At 41.2% G+C, this 10,936-nt stretch overlaps 1 protein-coding gene across 1 annotated transcript; it reads left to right on the top strand.

The window, feature by feature from the left end:
- Window positions 1-324: 324 nt before the first annotated feature.
- On the top strand, window positions 325-2,438 carry LOC147860499 (histone-lysine N-methyltransferase family member SUVH9-like). The gene has a single exon (XM_087324110.1). It carries the CDS (start codon window positions 325-327, stop codon window positions 2,365-2,367), a length of 2,043 nt encoding a protein of 680 aa, XP_087180236.1. The 3' UTR covers window positions 2,368-2,438.
- Window positions 2,439-10,936: the final 8,498 nt, after the last annotated feature.

Here is a 10,936-nt window from a genome sequence, read left to right as displayed (position 1 = left end):
AAAAAAAAGAAAAGAACAAATATGTACTGATTTTTAGGTTTATTTATTATTTGTCAAAGCTTATTTACTAGAACCCCTAAATATATACATACATACATATATGCCTATTGATTTTGATTTTTTGCTTTTAATTTTAAAATTTCAGTAATTATTCCACATGAATAAGTAGGTAAGTAAATAAATAAAAATCTGTTAACCAGGAAACCCTAATCAATTTGAAGTCCTCATGTGAGAGACAAGCAAGCAACTACCTTACCTCCATAGCCATAGCCATAGCCACAACACTGTATACATATATATATACATGTGTGTGTCTGTTCCAGGATGGAGCATCAATCTACTCCATCCTCATCTACTCACCACCACCACAACCATCATCATAATCATAATCATCAGAAGCCACATGATTATGATGATGCTAAGAATGAACGCTGCGATCCCGCCCATCCGGCTTTCGTCCATTTCGTGCTTCCGTTACGTATCGTGGCCCCCACGGGGATCGATCCATGCATCCCCGCCTCGTTCGATCCGCACCGATTCTTCCACTTCCAGAGGATCTTCGCAGCAGGTGGAACCGAGCATCCCAGCAATGGAGATTCGGAGAATACAGGTGAGCCATCAAGTGCCTATGATAAGGATGTGAATTTCAACCCTAACCCTAACCCTAACCCCAACCCTAATCCCAATTCTAACCCTAACCCTAACTCTAACACTAATCCCAATCCCAATCCCAATCCTAACCCTAACCCCAATCACCCCGACACTCCTCGGAAAGCCGTGTTGAATACGTTACGGCTCTACTACGGATTGTGCCGGCATTTCCTATACCTAGAGGAGATGAAAGGGAAGGAATCATCGAAGAGTTGTCGGCCGGACCTGCAAGCGGGGAGAATCATCAACACATCGGAGATGTCAGTGAACCGATCGCGGAAATCGCCCGGACAGGTGCCAGGGGTTGAGATTGGAGACATATTCTACTTCCGGATGGAGATCGCATGCATTGGGATGCATGGCCCCCTCCAAGCGGGAATCGATTACATCTCATCATCATCCATTGCTTCATCAAGAGGCCCTGATCAATCGCAGCATTATGATACCCCGATCGCGGTCAGCATCATCTCATCGGGTGTCTACGATTTGAAAGACGATGGAGAAGTCCTTGTCTACACGGGCCAAGGCGGGCGCGGCTCGGCCGACAAGAAGAAGCCGCATGAGGACCAGAAGCTCGAGCGTGGGAACCTCGCCTTAGAAGGGAGCATGAAGCACGCGCTCCCCATCCGGGTCATCCGAGGCATCAAGGACCCATCTAGCCCTACGGGGAAAGTCTACACCTACGATGGCCTCTATCGGGTCGTCGGGTGTTGGACCGAGACGGGCAAATCCGGGTTCGAGGAATACAAGTTCCGGCTTTGCCGATTGCCGCGCCAATCCGAGCTTGGCTCGGCCCGCCTCCATACGTCCCATCGGCTCAAGTCATTGTCGGGCCCCCGTGAAGGCTTGCGTGTGGCCGATATAAGCTCCGGGAAAGAGAACGAGCCTGTGTGTGTGGTCAACACCTTGGACGAGGTGCGGCGCCCCCGTGAATTCGAATACCTAATCTCTAACCTCCACGAGGAGGGTGACCCGCACGGAAACTCCGATAATAACAACAATTGTAATAGTAACGATCGCCGATACTACTACTATAACTATGATGGGTCCTATCCTCAAGGTTGTGATTGTGTGGGCACGTGCTCGCCGACCCGGACTTGCTCATGCTTCCTACGGAATGGATGCGCGTTCCCGTACCTCCTAAATGGCGTGCTAGTGAAGGAAAAGGGCTCAATTTATGAATGCGGGATCCATTGCAAGTGCTCCTCGAATTGCCGGAATAGAGCGACCCAACGAGGCCGAGGCCCCAAGCCTCGGCTCGAGGTGTTCAAAACGGAAGACCGAGGATGGGGCCTAAGGTCGTGGGACACAATCCCCGCGGGCAGTTTCGTTGGCGAGTACACCGGGAGGATTGTGGACAAAGACGTGCCCATGTCCTCGGAGAAAAGAGACCACATATTGGACGTGTTCGCATTGCCCGATAGGGAGCCACCTTGGGGCCACATTCCGGAAACTATAGGCAATCTAGTCCAAGGCTGGCAAGAAACGACAAAGTATATGTTGGTTAGGCCGCATATCATCATTGATTCGAGCCGATGTGGGAATGCATTGAGGTTTATCAATCATAGTGGTTGCCCGAATTTGTTAGTGCAATGCGTGTATCGCGATCATAACTCGAGGTTCCCCCATGTCATGCTTTTTGCAATGGACAATATCCCGCCATTCCAAGAACTTACCTTGGATTATGGCCGGGAGCAGCCCAGTGTAATCAATTGAAAGCAATTTGTATACATGTAAGGCTGCGTGGATTTGTAGAGTTTCGTCTTGCCCAGTTAAAACGAGGCAAAGTTTTGAGTTAATATATCTATGAAATTTTCATACAATTGACAAAATGAATTGAGAACCGACTGATGTTTTCTTCTCACATGCACGATGCATGCGGAATGGCTTCACATATAGATGTACATATGGTAATCTAGTTTATCTTGTAACACTTCTAGATTAGTTTGTGTTATGTCTTGGCGTTCACATACATATCGGAAATGTGTATTGCTGAAACTTCCCGAAAGTTGAATTAAAAGATGAGATGGATTGTATTGAGAGCATGAAAGATATATATTGTCTTGTTTCTAATATATACATTTTTATCATAATTCTGGAAAAAATATCTGGTTTAGGTGCCTTGTTGCCAACTTCAATCACGGTGTTTGGATATGCCGCAATTAGAATGTGTTTTGGGATAAATGCAAGGCATTGGTATTTTTGGGTAAGTAATGCTTGACAAGATGATATTTGTTGTCATCATTTTGGTTTACTTCATGTGGTGATATTTATGTCATTTTGGTTACATCATGTGTTCTATAGTGATGGTCAATAGTGGCTTTGTGTTGAGGGGAGCAATCACGTTGTGAACAGAAGTTTGAAGTTCGGATATATCAGATGATAAGTTATAAATAAGTGTGGGATTCGAAGGGAGAATGTGCCTCTCTAGTTTGAAAACAGCCTCGCTTGTATGACATTTGTGAAGATTGTAGCATGTAAAATAGATGGGAATGGCACGAGGAAAAGTATTAGGAATGAGACATGCTATATGTTTTTCTTGGCATTTTGCTATACAAATTATTTGCCTTTAGAATGTCTACATACATTGGTGAGATGGTTTTTTCTTGTGCCCAAATCGTTTGTATCTAACAATGCAAGATTTCTCGTAATGGGGGAGCCATCACTGACATTTTGGATTATGTTTATGTTTTTTTTGTCTTTCCAAAAGTTAAGCATAGTCATCAATTTACACAAAAGGAAATACATGAGTTTATTATTGACATGCCTAATTCAAAGTCTCACTTGTGGGATGTAACATAACCTTCTTTTAACCATGTTGCATCCAAGGGTACCAAGTCCCACGTACAATTCCCATCAACTTTTTTAAGGGATTGTTTTGTTTTTCGATTATTCCAAATTCATTATCCATCATCAAGCCTCCTATCAAAGGGTGGTATTCTTTGTAGAAACTTAACCCACTTTGCAGAACATGGTTTAATATTCTTCTTTGAATGGTGGGTATTGGATGTATCAAGCTTCATATACCATAATTTTTCAGTATCAGTAAAGAAATTCGATGCATTCATTCATGAATTGTAAATCTTCCATTCTATTAGATAGGTCACTTTAAGTATTATATTACACAAAACAAATAAATTGATAGAATATTTACCTAAATCTTCCAAGCTACCATTACAAATGTAGTATTATAGGTTCTTTAGGACAACGGTACAAAAATGCTCATGCTGCCATTACAAATGTAGTATTATATATTCTTTGGGACAATGACACAAAATTTTTTGCATTTGTGTCATAGACATCAAGACATCAACTTTGGAAATTAGGTGAGCTATCAAATTACTGTGCAACTAATTCCAATAATCCTTGATGAAAAATGATATTCCATAAGGATTCAAGGTTTGGTCAAAACTCATCGTATATTAACTCTCTATGTATATCACTAAGGGGTTTAAAGATCTTAATCTTCTAAGTTTTCAAACGTTACAAGATTACTCATGTATAAAGCAAAATTTACAACTATAACTTACAAGGGGGGGGGGGGTGCTATCATTGTAAATCATAGAAACTTGGAGTATTTTGGTAAATATCCATTCAATGATAAAGTAGTTTTCTCCAAAACCAATCAAGCATGAGGCAATAAACAAGAATTTGGTATCACTAAATGGTTTAGTAAAGTCTTGCGATGAAGGAAACAAAAATATGCTCAATTTTCTTTTTATCAAAGATTTACATTCCTACCTACATTTTTCGTACATAAGATTATCAATTATTTAGTTAATCAAAGCGACCAAAATTTCCTAATCAAATACTTTTTCTCACGCTACTTAAATACACATTGTGCAAATGGTGGCAAAGACTAATTGGCAAACCCAATGCGAACTCTTCAACCCAATAAGAAGGTGGATCTCCTTATTGTCCTTGAAGAAAGGTATTTGGTACCTATATCTTTGCACAATAATTATAGAAATGTGAAGTAATTTTGCCACAATATCTTTGTTTACAATCTTCCTACTGTTTGTAGAACTTTTGCCTTGATTCTTGCTTAGTTTCTATAATGTGAAGAAATCACTTGCTAACCCCGTGGAGGTTTTATTGCAACTTAGCTATGTGTAGTGACTCATAAGTTGGCCTTAAAGCTTTATTATCCACCACAAACACCAACAATTAGAATCAAATCAATGATTCGACTACATTAATATCCTTACAACATGGTTTAAATATTTGGGAGGACAAGAGGCACTCTCAAGACGAGAACATTGGTGCTCACAAGAAAATAAGAGTAAAAAAGATAAACTAGGTTGCAGAGTAAGAAACAACATTTCTACTCATAAGATTTTGGTGGAGTGGGAGTATGCCAACTCAAAGCACATCAAGTGTCAATTTGTGGCATAACAAACACTCAAAATTATGAATCAAAATATTAATGATAATCAGTGAATTTTAAGATTATGAAAAAACGGTTTGAGGATGCGTAACCATATTGAAGAGAGGACAAGATTGGAACATAAAATGCCACCATTGTCCCGTACCAATATTACCTTATGTTATATCACCACATGTTTTTTCCTACCAAATAAGGCTTAGAAGATAAATATTGGTGATTTTAAGCTAGTAGCAATACCTATAGACATATGTCTACAAATAATGTATTTGGTTATTGTATTTGTCATACCATTCTCCACTTGAAGTATCCCCAAATAAGAGGTTTTTACTTACATCAATGACATTTCCTCACCTTATCATAACTCCCAACTTCAAGAGCCTTGCTAATGTTTAGGGCAAAGTTTACAAAAGCCTTATTCTCATTATAGACCTTCCACACTATACTCTCATAATAATCTTAAAAGGATTCTAAGCTTTTGAAATTCGTGATCCTCTTTTGTTATATAATATGCACTAGCCATTTTTTAGAGCATTTAGATCATTTCTATCTTGTTCTTCCCACAAAAAGACATCCCGATGGGCCAAGCTTAAATTGTCATTATTCTTGAGTATACTAAGCTTAAATGTTATCTTATCTAATTTTGGTATATTCATAACTGTATGTGATTGAAACGTAGATATAGATGCAAGTTGCCTATTTGGATAGGATTTTTGGTCTGTTTTGTGCAAGACAGTTGACAGTCATAAAGTTTCCCAAAACTTACTGAGTTATAGCTTGTTGGAAAGCTTGGGAAGCTTATTTTGAGTATACAAAATTTTAGAGGTTCAGTCCTCTATTACAAAGAGTTGTTGGAGTTTTAGTTGATTGTGGTTTTTGTTTTTTCTATTATGAGAAAGGGTACATCATACTTGAGTTGTAACGAGGTAAAATGCCTTTTTGGGCATTAAGGACAAGAAGAGGAGCCCTTGAAGGTTCTTGAGAGCCTAGGATTGAATCAAAGAATTGTAAGATTTGAAGGAGGTTAAGCAAGGGGGAGCTCCTTTGTCATCCCGAGTTTGGGCTTTGTTCGACTTTGCACTCCCTACAAATCTAAGGATCCTTCGATTTTAGGACTTATCGTATGTGCCATCTCAGCCCTTATGTGTTATGTGCGTGTACATAACGTAGGTGATGGTAGGTCACTAATATTTACATAAGTGAAGGGTATGTTCACTAATTTTTGAAAGGGACTAATGTGATTGAATAGGAGGAATGATAGGTTCATGCACTATCATGATCTTGACAACCAATGAATGGAGACTCTTTTAGAAAGGCACATCTATTCAAGGGGCCTAAGAAGAGGTGGTGCGGGCTAGGCTACCCTCATAAGAACATACGTCGGAAGTCTGTTTTCTTAGACACCAGTGGTGCGGGCAAGGCTTTCGTCACGACGATCATGTTATCTCTTCCAAGCTATTAGTCACCCTAATATCCGGCACTATGGGATGCTAGTGGTAGGTTGACTATGTCTTGATCATAGCTCAGGGGTGGTTGGGTGGAATGGGTTCTTCTATCCAATCTATTTAACTTATTTTACTTTATTGATCTATTGATTAATATTAGACTCTTAAAAGTGGTATCAAAGCATCTACTAACAATTTTTTGTTATTGTTTTGATGTTCTTTCTGTGATCGATGGGGATCTAATAAGGCACGTCATGGTCTTCTCAAGATCAAAACAACACTCTAAACCCGATATTCTTCTTTCTCGATCTCTCTCTTCTTTTCTATGAAGTGTTATTCTTGGTCGCATGAAATTTGTATTATGTTTTCTTTTCTTTCTTTCTTCTTTGCTACCATGATACGATTTTAATTCTTATTGTGCATCGGGTTGAGCGTGTTTGCACTAATCACACATGCTCAACTCATGACCCTTTTGCATATTGCGTTATATGTACCACTCTCCCCTTGATTGAGCCATCTCTTACGATAATAATAATTATTATGCATTGGGTCGAGCGTGTTTGCACTAATCGCACATGCTCACCTCATGGCCCATTTACATATGGTGTTATCTATGCCACTCTTCCCTTTATCGAGCCATCTTTTGGCCCATTCTATGGGATTGTGTGGTCTTGACGAGGTGCATGTCAACTACCCTAGGGCGTCTTACCTTAGGGCATGCTTATTGTTTCATACACCTATTTGATTATTATTCTAATTATTTTCTAATTACGCAAGTTGTCTTCCTACTTTCTTAAGATTGTCTTGTAATTATCATTTACCCACCCACAATTAACTCTCTTTCTTACCCTTAATTTTCTTGTTCATCTACACTATTTACGTGTGTTTCCTTATGGTGTAACAATTCCGTGTAGATTATTTTTTTCTATTGAGTGGGCATCAGGCCACTTTTTAAACATTTTTCCCAAAGTGTCATCTAGGTTGAAGTAATGTAATCAAGCCTTAGAACTTGATTAAAAACAAATGAGTTCACCTATGATGTTTTCCACATATCTGAGTACTACATCTTTGCGCATACATCGTACCTATTTAGATGGATATGTGCAAATTGTGCAAATTACTATCACCCTGTTTAGATGGATATGTGCATACATCGCACCTTCCATTTATTTGAGACATTTTTTTAGTAGGTAACACATGGTTTTTTGAGCCTTGTTTTCGTCACTTCTTGTCTCTTATAGGTGGTGACTTATTTTTATCTTTTTTTTCATAATATTTGCTTTTAAGTCGCAAGACTACAAAACTACTTGCAAGTGCACTTGTTTTTGCACATAATACACTTTCTTGATCATGCCAATACATGCTAGGTTGACAAATTAATATAATGCTAACTAGGAAATTACATTGATGGTAGAACCATGGTTGACCCTTGGGGGTCCGCCATGATTATTCAAGATAGAGATCCGAGAAAGACATCTTAGCTATGTTTTCCCCCATGGTTTTTAAAATACTATAGTGTTACCATAATTATCGGATCTAGAATCACATCTCATATGTCTAGAGGGGTAAAGACGTTGTCGTGCCTTTCGGCGCTGTCGTGAAGATCCGCCACTACGCGCAGATCGTGAGGCGGAACCGCCGGGGTTCTGGACCGGAAGGATTCAAAGTCGGTACAAGCTTTGGCGAGAAAGTACTTAAGATAGATTGGGAAAGAGAGAAGTTGAGATTAAACGATTGAGAGAGATTGATTGAACTTTTATCTTTGGATTTAAGAAACAAGTTACACCATCAATTTGATAACGAATTTCTTCTTCTTAATTTCATAACAAAAAAAAAACGTGTTTTTTCTCCTCCCCCTTCCTTCTTTTATAGATGCTCTCATGCATATGATGCATGTGAGGGTACAAGACATGCATAAAATGCATGTTTGCCATTTGGCGCTTGTGTATTACATGTGGTGCATGATAACCATGTCACTCATTTTAGCTCTAATGTATGAGAATTTACATGTAAAAGTACAATGATAGAAATATAAATTCAACTAAATGGCATGGCTTAATGGTAAGCCAATTGACTCCTAACTCGGAGGTGCAAGGTTCGAATCCTTACTTGCCCTCCTTGTATATGTATATATGTATATATATTTATTTATCTAGTCACCGGACGCCGGTTCGCCGGATACCGTCACCTTGTCATCGCCGGATGCCGTTGGTTACCGGTGCCTCGCCGTCGGATGCTAGTGTCTCACTAGCGCCGGATCACCGGCTCCATCGCCGGTCCGGTTTTGGTTGGCCAAAACCCTTTACGAGTACCTAGCCCACCTCCACTCTGAGTTCAAGTTACCTTGAACTCTCTATGATACACACATAGACACAAAGATAGTATCTTTTGCTCTACCTTATATATGATGAGAGCCGTATTTGTCGTGCCTATGTGGGATATCTCACAATTTTCTCTTTTCCTTTCACAAACTTTATACCCTCATATCTTGACATTTAGTTGTCTGTTTCTCGTGTAATAAAGTGCATTCAAAACCTCCATCATTTTGTACATAGATATTAAATTTATTTAAAATGTAATCTTCACAATTATTGTATTATGTGATGCATACTCGATTTTGTATGTTTTATGGGATTTTCACACTATTGCCGAAAATCTTCACGACAGCGCTGGATCGTTGTGTGAGTCGGGTGGGAACTGCTAGGGTTTTGGACTAGGAGGAGGAAGAATTTGAGACGAGTTTAGTTATGAATATGAATAGATTATAAGAAAGAACGATATGAATCTCGTGAATCCCATGAGTATAGTGAAAGAATATGAATTTCGATTGAAAGAGAAGGATATAGAAACCTCGTGAATCCCACGAATATAGTTTATTTATTTTATTAATATTTGAAAAGAATGACCTGCGGAAACAATATAGGAAATCCGAACAACAGAAAACACAGGTTTAATGGCAAGCTTAGGTTTGCACAGTATGCACGGGAGAGACAGAGAGAGAGTAAGCACAAGAGCTTAATTCAAAACGATAAACTCAATTTGTACATAGGATGTGCTCAATGAGCACATTTATACAAGCCCTGACAATGGGCTGACACAGGTACTGACAGTACTTGACTGCTCATAAATGAGCCTCGACTCTTACTCCCAAAACTATTCCTTATGAGGAATATCTTTCTAACGGCCTTTCGGTCTACGCACCGATACGACCTTCCTACACACTGGTCTGCGTACCGGTTTTACACATTGGATTACGCACAAATGTTGAGGTTGTCTCTCAACACTCCCCCTCAAGCTCAACTTGAGGTTCCGCCTGCTCTGCCGGACCTACGCTCCGGCTTCTCTTGGCTCCATGCCTCACTCGCGCTCCTCGGCCTGTTCGACTCCACGCGCTTCGACCCTTCTGGTCAGCTTGTCTGTTCCCACCACCCTTCATAGCTCCCTTGCTGATGCGGTGTTGGCGCTTCTCTTGCTGCCTTCTTTTCCGCTTGGTCCTCGGTTGATTCAGTGTACCTGAATCAAACATCCGAACCGACTCGGCTATCTCCGATCGGTTTTCGCTCTCGTCCGATTTGGCTGTCTCCAACTCGTCTTCGGTTTTCTCGCCCTTGACGGTGTCATCTCGCCCATGCTTGGTTGGCTCCGGCATTTTCTTTTGGCTACTCCCCTTATGTCCGCTTTCGGACTCTTCCGCGGATCCGCACTCGGCTTCTTCAGTCGATCCGAGGTCGAATTCGTCATTCGACTCGGCACCACGGTCTTTTCCGCTCCTTTCCTGCTCCCTTTTGTGGTCATTTGGGACGTTTCTCCCCCTCAAGTTTGGCACGTCGAGGTGACGCAACCCAAGAGCACCCGAGAATTGCCGTAACTTGTCCAGACCAAGAGGCTTGGTGAAGATGTCGGTGGTTTGCCGATCTGTCAAAACATACTGAAGTTCGACTTCACAAGAAAGGACACGCTCACGGACAAAATGGTAGTGCACCTCAATGTGCTTGGTCCGTGCGTGGAAGACGAGGTTCTTCGCGAGTTGGATGCTGTTGAGGTTGTCACAGTAGTTGGTCGTCGGATCGGACACCTCCACCTGTAGATCCTTAAGTAGCCGCTTCAACCATATGGCTTTGCATGTCGCGATAGCCGCTCCTCGGTACTCAGCTTTGGTGCTCGACAGTGCAATTGTCGGCTGCTTCTTGCTACTCCACGTGATCGCGGCACTCCCAAGAGAGAACGCGTATCCGGACGTGGATCGGCGATCGACGACATTGCCGGCCCAGTCGGCATCGGTGTAGCTGACCAACTGCGGGGCTGTATCGGTCCGATATAGGAGTCCCCGGTCCTTAGTGCCGCTTACGTACCGCAGTACGCGTTGTGCACACTGAAGGTGCTCCTCGGTAGGTCGCGCCATAAACTGACTGATCACCTCGACCGGATAACTGAGATCGGGTCGGGTGATTGTTAA

The sequence above is a fragment of the Azolla caroliniana genome, unplaced genomic scaffold, assembly GCF_043228905.1.
Source record: "Azolla caroliniana isolate FFs.n. ecotype wild unplaced genomic scaffold, voAzoCaro1.0.p SCAF_9, whole genome shotgun sequence".
Taxonomy (NCBI): domain Eukaryota; kingdom Viridiplantae; phylum Streptophyta; class Polypodiopsida; order Salviniales; family Salviniaceae; genus Azolla; species Azolla caroliniana.
Note: the sequence above shows the minus strand (reverse complement) of the source record. Positions and strands in the feature narration are given on the sequence as shown.